Raw genomic sequence first — 20,247 nt, 5'->3', positions numbered from 1 at the left:
GGAAAAAGATGATGTAACTGGTCTTAGAAAAAATACAAAGAGAGTAAATGACAATCCAGAGGAAGCAGCAGCATTTATGTTTATTTTTAATTTACTGGTGTTGCCAGAATACATCATGGCTGGTTTCCACAGGATGAAGGTAAGATTTGGTGTGTCCATATTGATGAGTTGCTTTAAATACCAGCATTGTTGACGTTTCAAGCAGGGGAAAAAAGTATACAATAATAATTGGACATGCACCTACAAATGACAAGAACAGGAAAGACAAGAAAGTTGCAGATAGTTTCTGGGAAGAACTAGATGATACACAGAAAAACATACCATATAGACATGTAAAGATACTCGTAGGAGATTATAATGCACAGATTGGAAGAGAGAAGCAACATAAAGGAGTAGTGGGCAAGTACCCTGCACACCAGCAGACAAACAAAAATGGAGCAAGACTAATTGAACTGTGTCAAGAACACAAAATGAGATTGATGACAACACACTTCAGGGCCAAACCGTGTAAGAAAAAGATATGGGCAAACCCATGCACCCACCTTGGGGAATTCCAAATTGACCACATAGCAATCAGCTGGACAAATGCTAAAGAGATCATGAACACAAAGTTCAGGAAGAACACAAGAATAGAATCGGATCACTATCTTACAGATGTTAAGTGCCTTTGGATTCCAAACAGGGACAGACTGCCACAGACAAATAGAAGAACAGAAAACATAAAGGTAGACAGAGACAAATTAAGACACAATCGATCCAGATATGAAGAAGGAATTGAATCATTCAATGAATGGGATGACATGAAGCGAAATATGGTGAAACAGGCTGACCTATGGGTAAGGGAAGAAAAGAAACGGAAGCACTGGTGGTGGAACAAGGAATGTGAGGAAGCGGTAGAGACTCGCAGGAAAGCCTGGAGAGACTTTAGCAGCAAGAAGGACCCGGAAAAATGGGAACTTTTCTTAGGAGCAAGAAAGGAAGTGGCCTGAACAATAAGATGGACCAGAAGACAGAAGATGAAGCAGGAACTGGATGAGATTGAGACCAACAGAAGAAGAGTGTTGAAGTTATTAAAATGGCGAGTTTGGTATTGGACAGGTAGCTGGGGGCAGATAATATTTAATGTAAGTAGGTGTAAGGGCTCAAGCGTTTCTTTGTGTACAATTGGGTTGCATCCACTGCAATTTCAGAGTTATCCGCATTATACATTGTTATAATACAAGAGAAGGAAAGTTGCTACTCACCATAGCGGAGATGCTGAGCCGCGATAGGCACAATAAAAAGATTCACACAAACATAACTTTTGGCCATTAAGGCCTTTGTCAGCAGTAGCTTGTGTGTGTGTCACACAAACATAGCTTTCGGCCATTAAGGCCTTTGTCAGCAGTAGCTTTTGTGTGTGTGTGTGTGTGTGTGTGTGTGTGTGTGTGTGTGTGTGTGTGCGCGCGCGCGTGTGTGTATATGTGTGTCTACTGCTGACAAAGGCCTTAATGACCGAAAGCTATGTCTGTGTGAATCTTTTTATTGTGCCTATCGCGGCTCAGCGTCTCCACTATATGGTGAGTAGCAACTTTCCTTCTTTCTTATTGTTACATTCCATCCTGAATTTTCCATTGTTTGATTATACATTGTTATCGTGAATATGGTGTCTTGTTAACCAACTTTCAGTAGACAAAAAGTTCCAGAATGAGCTTTACAACTATGATGACACATATTTCAGAAAGGTGTGGTTTTTGGTATAATGTACACACACACACACACACACACACACACACACACACAAAACACTAACTAACTCACTCACTCGTTCTTGAAGTTTTAGCAGTTGATTAACAAAGTTCATTGTGTGTGCCATCTGTAGCACACAGGATATCTAAGTTATATGCCAGTTCCTCCCATATCCAACCTAGCTTGTCCTCATTAATGTGTGCAGTTGCTGCTCTGATGTGAGCCCACAGTTCCTGCAGGTTCTGTACCGGTCTCTCGTTGACAGCATACTTCACAAAGCCCCAAAGAGAAAAAAATTTAATGGGGTTCAGCTGGACCTAGGTGTGCCATTCCAAACACTTTTCCATCTGCAGTTGGTGGGGGAGTGGGAGGAGGAGCATTTATTTCTACCTCATCCCATTTCAGAAATATATGTGGCAAAGTTGTAAAGATTATTTTGAAACACCCTGCATATTTACTCAATTGTGATTTGCACATGTAAGTCTAACTATGAATGAAATTACAATTACTATGGAAAAAGATTTCATAAAGCAAGAATGAAGTGAATGACTGTTGCAGTGATTTCTGCAGTCAACATTTTGATGCAACGGAGACTCCTGTTGTTCCTGTTATCTGTCAAAGTAAAATGACCATATGGGACATTTGTCTCATTTTATTTTCTGATGTGAACAATCTGCATTTGGTTTGCTTCTGCTTTGATGTTGTCTTTATGACTTGTGCTTATGAAGTATGTGGGAAATGGGGAAGAGTGGCCCTTGTTTAGGTCCCTGTTGTGGAGGTTCTACCTTTTGCATTTATTTTGAAAGTTTTGGTAGTGATTGGGCTCTTATCCTTCTTTACAACTGTTTTACTGTGAGGCATGTGTCTCAGATGACACCTGTGTAGATGTGTTGCACATCCTTATTTATTTTAGATTTATCTCTAATATATGGGTTAATACTCAAGAGAATAACAGTGACTTCAGGTTGCCTAGGAAGAAATGTTACATGTTTCCTGAGTGATACCTGACAGCTCAAGGCAACGTTATGGCTTTTCTATTCTCTCCCCATCTGTGATTTTTTCTTCTCTCCCTAACAACTAGTTTTTGGTGAACAATATAATTATTTGCTTATAGTGTTTACTGTTGAAGCCTGTTATATTGTACACATATATGCCCTAATAATTATTACAGTAGCTGTTGCACCAGAAATGTAGCATATATTTTTTCTCACAGTTTATGCATTGTGGTAGTAATGTGTACAATAATAATGTAGTAGTAGTAGTAGTAGTAGTAGTAGTAGTGAACCTTGTTTACGTGTGTGTAGAGTCTGTTATTTTCTTTTATAAATGATTTTTCTGTACAGGATACATGTCACCAGAAGAAAGAAGGTGGCTGGTAGATATGTTCCAGAATATGGTTCGGATGGGACTTCAGAGAATTGGTGACACTATGTTCAAGCACTTGAACATCATGGTAGGTGAGAAAACCTGCTGTGAGTGAATAAGAAATTTATTGCAAGAACAACATGTACAAAGTGCAGTCACATTGGCAAAAATATATACAATAATTAAAATAGTTTTGAATTTATATTAGTGCACAATGAATGAAGGTACAAATTATCATTTGACCCCTTAACTTTCTCCATGTGCTTGCTTCATTGCCTCATTTGTAGAGTTACTTGGTAGTTTACAAATGAAGCTGTGTGTGTGTGTGTGTGCGTGTGTGTGTGTGTGTGTGTGTGTGTGTGTGTGTATATATATTATGGGATAGTTTGTAGGTATGAAACTAATTTCATTTGGTATCACAGGAGCCTCTGTTTTCATTAACTTTAAGTTCACTTCAGATCCATATCATTGTGCATATTGTTCTGTAATCTGTATATCTGTATGGGTTCTGTTATCCAATTTTTATTTTTTCTATGACATCACAATGTGTTTTCCTCAAATGTGTGGCTCAACTTTAGGAGAATAGTTGACCAAACACTTGTAGACAGTTTATGATGTGAGGGGCCCTCAGTGGTACACAGCCTCTGGAAGGAAATTTCAAAAGGAACAACTGCAAATAGGTGCAAAACAAAATAAACAGCTGTAGATACAGAGATACTGACTGATAATCACTTGTTCGTTAAAAGGGGAATATGCGCAGCGTTCAGTGACTGCTACAGCAGAATCTTATTGAAAGATTTCTCGTAATAACCTAAGATATTCTGCTCATATGTAAAGCTGTCAATGGCACTAAGGTTAATGCACTGACACTCTGGGATTACGTAGGGATCAAAATTGAGGGTAGAAAAGTGAAAACAGAGGCTGAACTCTGTTTTCAAATGGAGTACTGCACCAGTTTAATTCTCGCACCACTGCAAAGGTTGGTGATATAGATACTAGTTTCTGATAATGTTCAATGACCTCCCCTCATTTATTAGATCCACCACTGTATTGTATGCTGATGATACAACTTTTCTACTTAGCAGTGACATTCTTAAAGATCTTAAAACCTGAGCTGAAAATACACTCATTCATGCAGCATATTGGTTCAGAGCAAATGGTTTCTTGCTAAATGAAAATGAAACTCAGCAGATAATCTTCACTCTAAGAGACAAGCCACTATCTGATGACCCTAGTTCTGTTAAATTCCTGGGAGTTTATTTAGACAAAAAGTTGTCCTGGGGCCAGCATGTAAACTATATTAGTAGTAAGCTATCTAGAGTAATTTATTTATTAAGACAACTCAGAAATTGTGTACCTGAAACATGCCAGATCATCTTATTTTGCATTTTTCCAAATTATAATATCCTTTGGCATTATCTTGTAGGGTAATTATAATCATATACATGACATCCTATTATTGCAGAAGAAAGCCATTGGGATAATTACAAATTCTTCACATAAGGCTCACTACAAGCCCTTATTTACTGAACAAAAAAGTATGACAGTAATAAACCTCTACATATACAATGTCTTAATCTATACGAAGAACAACCTACAAGATATGAAACTTAGAGAAAATGTACATTGTTACAATACAAGAAGCATCAAACACAAATACACGCATTACCACAAATTACTGTTTCTGTTTGTTGTTTGCAAAGTATGCATTTATCTGTTGTGGTATTGGGATCTTTAATAATATGCTTGCTGTAATATCTGGTGTTTATTGTTTGATCCTGTATTGCAGTCATGAATCCTTCCGTCTCACTGTATATATTGCCTTTTCTTAGCAATGTGTTGGAGATCGTCTTGATCGATGTGTGACTGTGTTAGATGATACGGTTGCTTGCCATGTAGTGTTTTCTTTTTCCAATTTACTTTCTTCGTATCTGTTGATGTTATGTGATCTAAAGGGTTGTAGAGGTGGTTATGAAATTGTAGTGGTGTAGCCGATGTATTTATATGAGTGATTGCTTTGTGTATTTTGCTAGTTTCTGCTCATTCTATAAAGAATTTTCTTAAATTGTCTACCTGTCCATAATGTAGATTTTTTATGTCGATAAATCCCCTTCCTCCTTCCTTTCTGCTTAATGTGAATCTTTCTGTTGCTGAATGTATGTGATCTATTCTATATTTGTGGCATTGTGATCGTGTAAGTGTATTGAGTGCTTCTAGGTCTGTGTTGCTCCATTTCACTACTCCAAATGAGTAGGTCAATATTGGTATAGCGTAAGTATTTATAGCTTTTGTCTTGTTTCTTGCTGTCAGTTCTGTTTTCAGTATTTTTGTTAGTCTTTGTCTATATTTTTCTTTTAGTTCTTCTTTAATATTTGTATTATCTATTCCTATTTTTTGTCTGTATCCTAGCTATTTATAGGCATCTGTTTTTTCCATCGCTTCTATGCAGTCGCTGTGGTTATCCAATATGTAATCTTCTTGTTTAGTGTGTTTTCCCTTGACTATGCTGTTTTTCTTACATTTGTCTGTTCCAAAAGCCATATTTATATCATTGCTGAATACTTCTGTTATCTTTAGTAATTGGTTGAGTTGTTGATTTGTTGCTGCCAGTAGTTTTAGATCATCCATGTATAGCAAATGTGTTATTTTGTGTGGGTATGTTCCAGTAATATTGTATCCATAATTTGTATTATTTAGCATGTTGGATAGTGGGTTCAGAGCAAGGCAGAACCAGAAAGGACTTAATGAGTCTCCTTGGTATATTCCATGCTTAATCTGTATTGGCTGTGATGTGATAGTATTTGAATTTGTTTGGATATTAAGTGTGGTTTTCCAATTTTTCATTACTATGTTTAGGAACTGTATCAATTTAGAATCTACTTTGTATATTTCCAATATTTGTAGTAACCATGAGTGGGGTACACTATCAAAAGCTTTTCGGTAATCAATGTATGCGTAGTGTAGCGACCTTTGTTTAGTTTTAGCTTGGTATGTCACCTCTGCATCTATTATCAGTTGCTCTTTACATCCTCGTGCTCCTTTGCAACAGCCTTTTTGTTCTTCATGTATAATTTTGTTTTGTGTTGTATGTGTCATTAATTTCTGTGTAATGTCTGAAGTCAATATTTTGTATATTGTTGGTAGGCATGTTATGGGGCGATATTTAGCTGGGTTTGCTGTGTCTGCTTGATTTTTAGGTTTCAGATAAGTTATTCCATGTGTAAGTGTATCAGGGAATGTGTATGGGTCTGCAACGTAACTGTTAAATAATTTAGTTAGATGTGAATGTGTTGAGGTGAACTTCTTTAGCCAGAAATTTGCTATTTTATCTTTTCCAGGGGCTTTCCAATTGTGAGTAGAATTAATTGCTTGGGTGAGTTCATGTTGCAAAATTATCACTTCAGGCATTTGTGGTATCATCTTGTACGTGTCTGTTTCTGCTTGTATCCACCGTGCATGCCTGTTATGTTGTACCGGGTGTGACCATATGTTGCTCCAGAAGTGTTCCATGTCTGTTATGTTTGGTGGATTGTCTATTTTAATGTGTGTGTTATCTATTGTCTGGTAAAATTTCTTTTGGTTTGTGTTGAATGTTTGGTTTTGTTTTCTTCTATTTTCACTTTTTTTGTATCTTCTAAGTCGTTTGGCCAATGCGTGTAAATTCTGCTTCTTTTCATCTAATTGCTCTATCGCTTCTTGTTGTGATATTTTACCTAACCTTTTTCGTTTTTTGTCTGATATTTCATTTCTTATAAATTGTGTTAACTGTCCGATGTCTTTTCTCAGTTTTTCTATTCTGATCTGTAGCCTGTGTTGCCATGCTGGTGTTGTGGGTTTCTTCTGTTTGTTGGTTGGTTCTGATCTCTGCCTAGTGTGTATATTTAGTGTAGTGAGTGCTCCAATATAAATCAGTAGTTGTAACTCTTCCATAGTTGTATTTATATTTATTTTGTTGTGTATGATTGTGTTGATAGTTGTTATTGTTGTTTCGACTTGTGGGTTATTTGGTGGTCTATGCAAGAATGGTCTAATGTCTGTATTTGTGTCTTTGTATTCTATATATGTCAGCTGAAATTTTTCTTCAATATCTAACATGTGTGTCACTTCGTGTTCTATTTGTGCTTGTTCTGGTGGCTGTCTTAAGATTTCATTTTCCTCTGATTGTTTAATTGATGCGTGTTGTTCTTTGTTTGTTTGCTCTGGGATGTTTGAGTCCATTACTATATTTTCTTCTTCTTCTGGTTGCACATTATTTTGTTCCAGTATTTGTTGTACTTGTTGTTTGATGTTTTCTAATTCTGACTGGGGTATCCTGTTATTTTTTATTGTTACACAGATCTGATCAGCTAGTCGTTGTTTTGTTAAAAATTTTAATTCTGGGTATCTGGTAATAAATGTTGTGTATACTTGTGATCTGTATCCAGTTGTGTTGGTTCCTAGGTTTGGTGCTTGGTAATAACAGAACATGAGGTGTCGATTAACTTCATCTGACCATCTCATCCTCTGTCTTTGTTTTCCTTCTAGAGTGGTTGCAGGAAGCATATCCTGCAAAACACCTCTATTTGGCTTTAAATAATTTTCCGTTTGGCTAGCAGTGTCGTTACCATTGTGGACGGGCATAGGGTTCAAGCGTCGTCCCTGACAATGACAGCGCTTGTCCGAGGCTTCATTAGTTCTGTCCTGAACCAACTAATCACACTAAAAGGGGGGGTTAGCCCTATTAGTGGTTTGTTCTTTTTGTCGCCTTTGACGACTGGCAGAACATACCTGAGGCCTATTCTTTTCCCGGGCCTCCACGGATAATATATATTATTATATATATATTATATATTATTATTATTATTATTATTATTATTATTACTAGTGTCAATGACATTAAGAAACAGCTAATATTGCTATAATGGAACTAGGCTCCAGTGCTGGATGGAATCTCTGTCTGATTCCATAGAGAATTTGCAGCTAACCTCCCTTTCAACCATAAATCACTTCAGCGACACTTTTAACCATAGATCACTTCAGCAAAAATCTGTACCTAGTGGTTGGAAGGAAGCACACACAGGTCATACCCATTTACAGCCAGGATAGTAGAAGTGATCCATGAAACTAAGAGGCATCCCCAGAAAGTAAATACCATTTTGGGAAAAAACACATGAAACACTTTTTTCAAACTAAAATTTGTCTTTTACAAGATAGAGCATTTCTTAAATTATTTTTCTACATAGTTGCCACCATTGTTCAGACATTTGTCATAATGGGAAACCAACTTTTCTTTGCCCTCTTCATAAAAAGATGTTACTAGGGAAGACAACCACTGCAGATCACTGTTTTTTGCATTGTCATTGCCGTCAAAATGCCTTCCTCCAAAATCACACTTCACAAGCGGTAGTAAGAAGGTGCAAGATCGGTACTGTTCAATTGGTGATCGAACTGCTCCCAAACAAACTGTTCAGTAAGGTTTTGATTAACAACAGCAGAATGGGGATGTCATTGAAGTAACACAATCCCTTGATTGAGCATTGCATGCCTTTTGTTTTGAATTGCACATAAAAGTTTTCTCAGTATGGTACCGTATTGACGGTTTCACCTCCAGGAAGGAACTCGACAAGCAAAATGCCTTGTCTGTCGCAGAACACAGTGCACATGATTTTTTGTGCTGACAATGTTGTTTTGAATTTTTGTTTTTGGGGAGGTTGTAAGTACCTCCACCCCACCAATTGTTCTTTTGATTCTGGAATGACATGACAGACCCAAGTTTCATCACCAGTCACAATTCTGTTTAAGAATTCATCTCCATCATCACTGTATTGGATAAGAAAAGTCAAAGTACTGTGCCAAGTTTCTTTTCAGAAACCAACAGGAATGCAATTTGTAAAAATTTATGCAGTTTGTGACAATCTCATGCAAAACAGTTTTTGAAGTGTCTAGGAACTTGTCACAAAACATTGTTATTATGAACCCTCTCTTTTCACATACTTTCTCATTCACTTTCTTAACCAAACCATCATTGATAACAAAAGGCCATCCACTCTGTGCTTCATCATGAACATTGGTTAGTCTATCATTGATTTGTCTCACTCACTTTCTCATCATTGCATCAATCACCACATTGTCACCATAAATCTCTACAAGTTGATAATGAATTTCAGCTGGCTTAACATTCTTTGCATTAAAAAAAAATGAATTACAGACACATTTCACAGTCTTCAGGCTCAAAGTTTGTCTTAAACACTTAGAATGATCACTAACAGATTTAAACACAACACATTCTGGCTAAAGTATTGTCCATGGAAAGACAATGAACCAGTGAGATGAGTATGAATATGTGGAACTGGGACACTAGTGCTATGGTTGCTTGGAACAAAATGATACCTACTTTCCAGACAGTCACACTGACATCCATACCTTGTAGACTCTTAGAACATACTCAAGTATAATGATGTATCTTGAACACAGTGACATCCTCTTTGCCAATCAGCACAGATGCTGAAACATTGGTCATGTAAAATCTGACGCAAACTTTTCTCACATGACATCTCGAAAGCCATGGTTCAAAGAAAGCAGTTGGATGCAGTATTTCTTGGTTTCTGAAAAGCATTTGATTCAGCACCCTGTCAGCAATTATTAACAAAAGTATAATCATATGGATTATCAAATGAAATTTGTGACTGAATTGAACACTTCTTGGTAGGCAGGACACAGCATGTTATCTTACATGGAGAATCATCAACAAATGTGGAAGTAACTTCATTGTTCTTCAAGAAAGTGTATTATGACCCTTCTGATCTGTATGCTAATGACTGGTCAAACAATGTTAAAAGTAATTACAGACATTTTGCAGATGTTGCTGTTGTAGGTACTGTCTGGTAAAAGCTACAGATAACAATAATATCATCTTATACATGTAATTAATATATACATCAAGTTGCACATCATATCCCTTTATATAAACATTTACTACCACTAATACACTGCAGTATATAAAAGTAGAACTGTCTGTATTGCAGGCCAGAATTCTTTAGATGAGCATAAACATCTTTCAATTAACAGCTGTTTCAACTTGCCCTTAAAATGATTGCCTTGGAGTTGATTTATATTATTTGGCAACTTATTATAGAACTGCCTCCCAGTTTCGAAGAGACTGTGATCTATAGTTTGTTTATTAGTCAGTATCCTACGATAGTCACATCTGGTTTGTGTATTGTACAAGGGTGGTTTGAAAAGTTCTCGGAAGCACCGTGAGAGGTCAGCACTAGCACAATGAGTTGTTCACATGATATTCATTGGACTGTTGCCTGTAAACATGTGCCACGTCAGTGCTCTTGGAAGAGAGCTGTGGCGGTGATGTGGCTGTGTTGTTGTTCCTGCGTAGTGATTTGCAAAGATGGAAAAAATTGAGATTTGAGCACTGATTAAGTACTTGAGAATACACTTGGGGCTCTGCTCTTTCATATTCAACTGTTGCCAAGTGGACAAATGAATTTAAATGTGGTCGGGAAAGCTTAGATGATGATCCATGCAGTGGTCAGCCAAGATGTGTCAGTTCTCCAGAAATCATTGCAAAAGTGCACAAAATGCTCATGGAGGATTGCTGATTGAAAATGTGTGAAATTGGTCACGCTTGCCAGATGTCATCTGAAAGGGTATATCACATTTTAACTGAAGAATTAGAAATCAAAAAATTATCTGCAATACGGGTGCCGCGACTCTTGACGCTGGATCAAAAACGCATGAGATTGTACATATCGGAACAATGTTTGGTCCATTTTAGGAGAAACGAACAAGATTTTTTGTGCTGGTTTGTGACCACAGATGGGACTTGGGTTGCACTACTATACCCCAGAGACAAAACAACAGTCAAAGCAGTGGAAACATGCTGATTCCTTGCCACCAAAGAAAGCAAAGTCAATTTCTTTGGCGGGAAAGGTCATGGCATCAGTGTTCTGGGATGCGAAGGGGATTCTGTTTGTAGATTATCTCCCACTGGGCAAACAATTACTGGAGAGTACAATGCTAACCTCCTGGACAAATTGCAACAAAAGATTCACGAAAAAAGGCCAGGTTTAGCAAGGAAGAAAGTCGTCTTCCATCAAGACAATGCGCGCCCACGCAAGTGCCATCACCATGGCAAAATTACATGAACTAAGGTATGAATTGTTGCCACACCTGCCATTTTCACCTGATATGGCTCCATCAGACTTCCATCTGTTCCCAAAACTGAAAATTTTTCTTGTTGGACGAAGATTCACTTCAAACGAAGAATTGATAGCTGGAGTTGACAACTGTTTTGCAGCCCTGGAGGAAACTCCTTTTCGAGATGGGATCAAGACACTGGAATGTCATTGGACCAAGTGCACTAATCTACAAGAGACTACATTAAAAAAAAAAAATAAAAATAAAAAAAAAAAAAGTTTCAGTGATGTATGTGCTTTTTTTCTATTCTGTTCTGAGAACTTTTCAAACTCCCTCATAATAATGGATGTCTTTGGTCATTACACTTATTCATCATTCTCTTTTACAAACATTATAGTCTTTAGGGGACAAATTGAATACACAGTCAGTAAATTATAATTTTTGAAGTAGTCACTGCATGACTGGTGTTTGTTTGTATTAGCAGTTATCCTAACTGCTCTCTTTTGAAGCCTGAAAATACTCTCCATCTAGATTGTGTTGCCACACCCAAAACCTCAGTCTCACATTGCAAATGTGAGTGGATTAAACTGTAGCACACTTGTTTCAGGACAGGAGGGCATATTTTATTTGCAATATGTTTTAATAAGTAAATATTACTGGTAACTTTTTTTACAGATATAGCTGATATGCTTTTTCCAAGTGAGATGTTCATCACTCAAAACACCTAAACACTTATGTTTATCAGTCAACTATAGAAAGTGATTCAGTATGGGTATTATTATTATTATTATTATTATTTAACAAGAACTTTATTACTACAGTCTTGTCCTTATTCAGTGTATGTTTATTCATTGTTAGATGTTATGTGATCATTTCAAAGTTCTCTTTATTGCTTTGAAATGTTAGCTGCTCATTATAGCCCCAGCTAATAAATGTTGTATCATTAGCATTAGTTTTGAGTTAGTTCTGTATGCTGATTTTGCTGTTTGGACGTTAACTTGCATTGTCTTCTGTCTCGGAGATAAGAACTTTAGTGCTGCTCCTCTTATACCATAAGTTTCTAAATTGGATAACAGTACTGCATGTTTCACAGACTCAAATGCTTTAGACAAATCTGGGAAGTCCCAATAACTTTGTTTCCTTTATCCAGTCTGTTCAACAGTTCATGGAAAAAAGTTGCTGCTGGTGTTATTGTGGATCACCCTTTTCAGATCCCGTGCTGTGAGTTGTTCAGTATATTGTATTTACAGAAGAAGGATTCCATTTAGTGTAGAATTGCTGTTTCAAGCAGCTTGCCAACTGTTGAAGTCAATGAGATTGGCCTATAATTATTTATGTCAGTGGTTGTACTCTTTTTATACATTGGTCGATTTTTAAAAGTTCAGGCTAGGTCCCTTGGCTAATTGAACTGTTCATTATGTATGTTACTGGTTGTATTAATTCATTTTTGCATTCTGTAAGTAATGTAGACAACACATCATCCCAGCTGTTGACAATACGTCATCCCAGCTGTTAGTTGTTTTTATTTTCAATTTTGAGATTATTTTCATGCCCTCTTATTGTGTTACACTCATTAGAAAAAAATGAATTACTCAGTTTAGCTGAGTTTATTTGTAGTGTTGATTCAACAAATTCTTCTCCACATGCCTTAGTAAAATGTTTTATGAAGGCCTCAGATACTGTCTTTGGCTCATTCAACAATATTCCATTTTCTTCTAGTGATATACTGCTGCAACCTGGATTCTCTCTGTTATCAAATTCTTTATTTACAGTATCGGGCTGTTTTGCTAATATTACTGGATTTATATATCTGTTCAACATAATGGTGTGCTTTTAGTCTCTTCAAGGACTCCCTGTATGTTTTTTTGCTGCATTTGTTCTTTGTTAGGAAGTACTGCAATTTTGTATCTTAGAACAGCACTTGTAGGTTTTTCACATTTTTTAAAAGTTTTTGTATTTCTAGGGGAACCTTAAGATTCTTTGTGTGATCTGATTTCCTTACTTCTTTTCTTACTTTTGGACATGCCTGATTGAAATTATTTAAAATAATTCATAGAGAAGGTCCCACTTTTCATTAATATTGAACGATCTGTATACCTTTTGCCACTCTCTCTGTGTGGGTTCCTTCTTAAGATTGCTGTAGTTAATTTTCCTTTTATAAGTGAATAGGTCACTGTGTAGAAGTATTTTGTGGTCTGTTTAACCTCTATAGATAGTGCTCTTATGGTCCAAGAGATATGTTTCAATGGTTCTTCCCACTGTATCTTTCCAAGCTAGATACACAACATTAGGTGTTATTCTGATTGGCTCCTCATTTGTATTGTATTGTATGGAAGTGGGGACCTAGAAACGACAGAGAAGCTTTGTCCCCGCCATAGCCCTCAGTGGTTCACAACCCCACAACAGGCTACAACAGTCCACTCACCACACAGACACCCCACCCCGAACCCGGGGTTATTGTGTGGTTCGGCCCCCAGTGGACCCCCGCCCCATCCCCCCACTCCCCGGGAACATCTCACACAAGAAGAGTGTAACCCCAATTATTGCGTGGTAGAGTAATTATGGTGTATGCATATGTGGAGAAAACGTTTGCGCAGCAATCGCCGACATAGTGTAACTGAGGCAGAATGAAGGGAACCAGCCCGCATTCACCGAGGCAGATGGAAAACTGCCTTAAAAACCATCCACAGACTGGCTGGCACACCGTACCTTGACACTAGTCTGCCGGGCTGATTTGTGCTGGGGACCGGCACACCTTCCTGCCTGGCAAGTAGTGCATTAGACCGCACGGCTAACCAGGTGGAAGGTTCCTCATTTACTTTGATATGGTTATAGCAGTGCAACATGTCAGAATATTTAAGATAATTTACATTATAGCTTAAAGAGTCTGTTTATTATAACCTGTTTTTTGTTTCTTGATAGTTTTTCCAGAAGTTCTAATTGGCAAAAGAATTCTTCTACATCACTATTTTGTGATCTGTACTGGCCAATAATTATTAAGCTGTTTTTGCCTACCTTCATTTTAACTGCCACTACTTCAAAGGCCATCTCTATCGCAAGATTATCAACCCACTCAGTGTTTTCATAATGAATGTTATTCCTAACATACATACCTACCCCATCACCCTTGTGTATCTTTCTGTAATATGCACTTACAGTTTTGTATTTGTTTAACATAAAACTATGAGCATCTTCATTCTTGCATCCAAGTTCATTCACAGTATATGTATGTGGTTTACTTTCTGCTAGAATTTCAACAACTTGTTCTGTTAGTTTACTCATACTGAGTATGAAGGGATGATCTGTATTTACTTTCTTAAGAGAAGGAAAAACTTCTTAGCCAAGATTGCAATAAAACAGTTTTATGGATAACCAGTTTCGGTAAACTATGTTACCATCATCACATCTTCACATAGGTTATTATAAACATCTTGTGCTAGATGCACACACAATCTTTCCTTTAAATCTCCAGATGTGCAACATAGGATATGGATGACATGAATTATGTGTTGGCATGTCAAAAGCAAAAGTTAAAATTACTATGTACACAAACTGCCACAACATTGCATCCATATAATCACACGTTATGCCTATTAGGGCACCACAAGATGGACTGTTAATAGTCATTGCATAAGATAAACTGACAAGAGTTCATCTTATGCATTGGCTGTTGACAGTCCGTCTTGTGGTGCCCTAGTAGGCATGGCATGTTATTATATGGATGCAATGTTATGGCGATTTGTGTACATAGTAATTTTAACTTTTACTTTTGATAGACCAACACATCATTCATGTCATATGTTGCCGCTTCTGGAGATTCAAAGGAAAGATATTGTGTGCATCTGGCACAAGATGTTTATAGTAACCTGTACAAATATCTGATGATGGTAACATAGTTTACTGAAACCGGTTATCCACAATACAGTGTTTTATTGTGATCTTGGCTAAGAAGTTTTTCTTCTCCTAAGAAACTTGTTCTGTTTTGTTACTAATGTATTGGACATTCTGGAACATATTTTAGTTTTTCATCTTTCTTGATGCTGTCAGTAAGTCTTTCAACTTCATGTGTGCACACTATAGGCATAATTACACAGAAGAGGGATGTCAGTTTCACTCAAAAACTAACTGTTTTCATACATTAGGCTACTGAGTTCAATCTTTTCTGTAATCAATTTGTTTAAATCTTCACACAGAAAGTGCTTACTCTCATAGTTCAGATGTAGACCATGTGTAGTGTGAATGCTCTTTTAATATGCCTACATCTAAAATTAAAAATTTTTCACATTCTTTCATATGTTTTATTATTTCTTTGTTAACATGCCGATGGTAGCAACAATAGTGTTTTTTAATGTGTTTCTTTCTAGAAACTTACACGCACCTCTAATACACATATCCGCTTCATTACAAGCGACATCATTTGTACCTGTTATGCAGACAGCAAAGTAATTGTCACGCAAAATTTTGCCATTTATAGCTGAGTCTACTATGATGATTTTCATTCTTGCTCATGGCTTCACCATGCTGCTTTCTTGGATTTCATGATTTACACTTTATAGTATATCAGCTAACTGTCTTCCATAGGTATTAGCAAGCAAAAGTATGCTGAACTTCGTGGCAGATTTCGGAGTGGAGTTGACATTAGCTTCATGTTGTTTTTGAAGTTTGTTAATAGTCTTTCTACCACCTGATGCTATTGCTTCACTGCTTTTAGTCACTGGTGGTCAGTTCCTGTCGCATAGTTTACTACTCTTAGTCATTGGTTGTCAATTTCTGTTGCATTCTTCTTTTGTGGATTGGTTTGTTTTTCTGTTCACAGCTGTTTATGAAGTTTGTCATACTTATTGCACTGAAATTGTTTTTATTTGCAAATATAATTTCATTTGCTATGTTTGATACCTATTTGACACTTCCTTTCCGCTTATCTTAACACTATATGTTCCCATTTTGTGGCTGACTTGTTTTATCATTTGGAGTATGGCGCAACTTCTTCAGCTCAGAATTTTCATTTGTTAGATGTGAAATATCACATCTTAGAACACTGTAAATTTTTTGTAAACCTGAAATGTATTCATTTAGTTTTGTGATTTCACTTATGCAGTTTTCACAAGGTCCTCTTTTCACAACAGAAACACATTGCTATACGTCATTACACTGGACGCCATATTGTTAAATACATCCTGTCAGACCTTGATAAAATTTGAATTTCAAAGTGGTGTAAAGATTGACAACTTGCTGTAAATGTACATAAATGTAAGATTATGCACTTCACAAAGCACAGAAAAGCAGTGTCCATGAGTACAGTATCAGTGAGTAACAGAATTACCTAAGTGGCAAATTCCTGGGTGTAAAAAATCGTTGGAATGTGAAATGGAATGATGAAATAGTCTCAGTTACAGATGAAGCATGTGGCAGACTTTAGCTCATTGGTAGGATGCTGGGAAAATGCAGTCATTTTACAAATGCGATTGCTTACAAAACTCTCATGTGACTTATTCTAGAATATTGCTCAAGTGTTGGGGGCCATACCTAACAGTTATGTACAGGAAAAGATTGTTTTGTTTTATGCCCAATTTTGGAGTTATTATTGGCAAGCTTCGATGTTATTTTTTTGCCAAATTTGGTGTTTTTTGTCAAATTTGTTGTTTTTTGCCAATTTTGCTGTTTTTCTCTAGCATCAGTGTTGTTTCCTCTTTCAGTATTATTTTCTTCCAATTCTTTTTTTTGTGTGTTAGTTTTGACATCGTGTCATAGCTATGTGGGAAATGATCATTCATGTTAAGACTGTACATAAACCTCAGGCTTGAGAAAATAAGGTGTCAGAATGCAATTTCAACATTCAGTAACCAGCAGTTACGAAAATGAGCATACTGCTGTTTTCAGATTTAGAACATTTTTTTTATATCCAAAAATGACAAATTTTGTCAATATTTTGTAAACATCATTGATTTTGTGGTATTTCATAAAAAACACTGATTTAGTTACAGTTTGTTAAAAATTGCCAATTTCCCAAGTTATCGTTTTTGTAAAATTTTCCTGTCCTTACTGATAATACTAATAGAAGATATTGAACATACACAAATAAGGGCTGCCCAAGTGGTCAAAAGTCTGTTTGACCCTTGGCAGTGCCTCAGAGAAATGCTGAAAAACCAGGATTTAAACTAAAATTAATAAATTTTATGACGGAGCTGCTGGCCAATACTGATCTTTAGCAAGCAAAATATCACTTGTCCTCACTACATCTGGGTCCCCCTCATATGAGGGTCTGAGCGACCTTCCCTTCCTTTTTAATGCTCTCCAACCTGTCCCTCTCTCTTTACAGGGAAAGAACTATTAGTTCTGAAAGCAAGGAAACACATCAGTATTACCTTTACATGTGTTTGTCCACAGTACTTCATGTTTCACCACCTCAAGTCATGTAATGGTTGGTTGTTTTGTGGGATTAAAGGGACTAGACTGCTACGGTCATCGGTCCCCAAGTCAAATAATGGTCAGCAGTACTGTCTTATGATTTGTAAGAAAAACCTGAACTGGCGACACACTATCCTTGAAAAGCCTACTTAAAAAGTTTCAAGAATGTCATAATTTGGTTTTGTTACCTTTCACACCCTTTTTTTGATGATATGTCAACTGTGTGCTCTCAATTTTTGTGCGGTCCTTTTTCCATGTTTTATCTCTTTGTGTTTTTAGTCCAGGTCCATAGCGTAACAGAAATTTCACACTGATAGCTAGAATTTACCAGTTTATAAACAAAATGAAACGTTGCAGATACTGTGATGAAAAAAAAAAAAAAAATCACAGTTCATGATGTAGCAGCTGTGTTTCATTTGTTGTGATCTTCTCTTAATGGTTTTTCATTTTATTTTGGACTTTGCAACATGTCTCCCATGCACTTCAAATATTTGGTTCTTGGATCACTCTTAAAGTTAACGAGTTCCCCATTATTCATAACTTCCACAATTGGCTGCTACTTGTATCCCATATTAAAAAGTTCAGAAGTCACTGCTTTAAAACCATATGAAATGGGATACCCTTATATACTCATCTCACTATTGCACTGTCACACACAGAACATGCAATGTTTCTTCTCAGAATCTTTTCACGTGCTGCAACTGTCACAAACAGTAGGGTACTTTAGTTGGCTATAGTCCAAGTTTCAGTAGTGTCTGGAAGAGCAGGTAGATGAATACATATTACTTTTTCTTTTAAAAATTGTTGATATGAATGAAAATATTTTGCTGGTCCTTGAGTCAAGTATGGAAGTCTCTTGTGTGTCCAATTTTTCTTGTTGTCTCTGGAAGTAAAGTATCTGCTCTGATTAAATATTCTCCTATTTCTCCAGGTTGCACATCATACTAATAATCCTTACTTTTACAAGGAATCTTTCTCAGAATGTGTGCTGTAATTGAAATTCTTCATACACTAAAACTGTATTAGACGAACAATTCTGTCTGGAAAATTGCTAGGTGCAAGAAACACCATTATGTAACATACCTGACCTCTCCAGGTTAACAGTGTAGCAAAATTTGTAGGTAATGGAATATGACAAATTAAGAGAGTAGTACAGGGAGATAGAAGGTTGGTTTGGTTGAGAGGTTCCCTTGGATGGTTTGGTTGATACTGTGTCAACTGCGAAATGTACAAATTCTGGTTAAGGCCTACCACAACAATTTTAATCTGCTGAGGAGGTTCATTAAATACTGTTAAAAACTGAAAGTGTCATCCATTTTCATATATACTGGGGTAGTAAGAGAATTGAGACACTGTTACGTTAAGGACAATATTGCATCACATGCATAGAAAGTATATTATTTTCAGTTTAATTTAGTTATATATGGGTGTGATCAGAAAGTAACAGGATTTTTTTTAAGAATCTGTAATTATTCATCAACATCATATTTGTCCTCTTCAAAGTAATTCCTCTCAGATACAATACACTTGTGCCAGCTCTTTTTCCAATCTTGCAAGCACTTCTGGAACTCACTTTTCATTATGGTGTTCATCTCCTCCAGCGTCTTCAGCCTCAGGAACAGGAAGAAGCTGTAGGTGGCCACATATGGTGAATATGGTGGCCGAGGCAACATAACAGTTTTGTTTTTCACCAAAAAATCATGAACAAGCATTGAGGTGTGAGTGGGGAGCATTATTATGACGCAATTTCCAAGAGTTGTTTTGCCACAGTCCTGGTTATTATCTTCGGACTGCTTCAAGCAAAAGGGTCATAACTTCCAGGTAGTATTCCTTATTGACCATATGACCATAAGGCAGGAACTTGTGGTGCACCATCCTATTGTAATCTAAGAACACTGTTGGAACCACCTTCCCATGTGATCAAACTTGTCAAATATTTTTGGTCTTAGCTCTTCAGGCAGTTTCCATTGGTTTCAGTGTCGTTACTGCATATCCACATTTTGTCACGTATTGTAACCTTCCGTAGAAGTTCTGGGATAGTTGCCGACTTGTTTAGCAATTCCTGAGCGACGTCTATGTGGCGATGTTCTTGGTCAAAATTCAGTAATTTCAGAACAAACTATGCTGCTACACATTTCATGCCCTAAACAACCCCCCCCCCCCCCCCCCCAAAAAAAAAAAAGGCTTAGTATGAGCCAAAGGACATGCTGACATCATCAGCAGTCTCTCTGGTGGTGATTCAGTGATTTTCCAGAACCATTTTTGTTACTTCTTCCACATTGTTGTCAGTAATTGATATGCTAGGGTGTCCAGGGCGGTCGTCATCTTCACTTTCTCAGCCCTCTTTGAAGCATTTGTATCACTCATAAACTCTTTTCTTAATCATAGTAAATTTGTCTAAAGCCTCAGTCAACATTTTGAATGCAGTGCTGCACTTTATTCCTTTTTTCAAGCAAAATTTAACGCAAATTCTTTGATCCCTCTTTTTTTAAAGTAAAAATTTTCCAAGCACTCGAAAACATGTATAACCTTTTTGATTGTCAACAATAAATTAAATATTCAAAACAGCTGAAAATGCAAACATACTTCAAAACAGCTGAAAATGCAAACATACTT

General features: G+C 36.8%; 1 protein-coding gene across 2 annotated transcripts in view; it reads left to right on the top strand.

Moving 5' to 3' along the window:
- The window catches only part of LOC124802881, a 255,647-nt gene that overhangs the window by 63,724 nt on the left and 171,676 nt on the right, over positions 1 to 20,247 (top strand). For both annotated transcript variants that reach the window (XM_047263926.1, XM_047263927.1), the window contains exon 7: positions 3,072 to 3,181. In XM_047263926.1, the coding sequence (XP_047119882.1) occupies positions 3,072 to 3,181 (110 nt within the window). The remainder of the gene's footprint in view (positions 1 to 3,071; positions 3,182 to 20,247) is intronic.

This window comes from Schistocerca piceifrons, chromosome 6 (assembly GCF_021461385.2).
Source record: "Schistocerca piceifrons isolate TAMUIC-IGC-003096 chromosome 6, iqSchPice1.1, whole genome shotgun sequence".
Lineage (NCBI taxonomy): Eukaryota > Metazoa > Arthropoda > Insecta > Orthoptera > Acrididae > Schistocerca > Schistocerca piceifrons.
The sequence above is the reverse complement of the archived record's forward strand: the minus strand, read 5'-3'. Positions and strand labels throughout refer to the sequence as shown.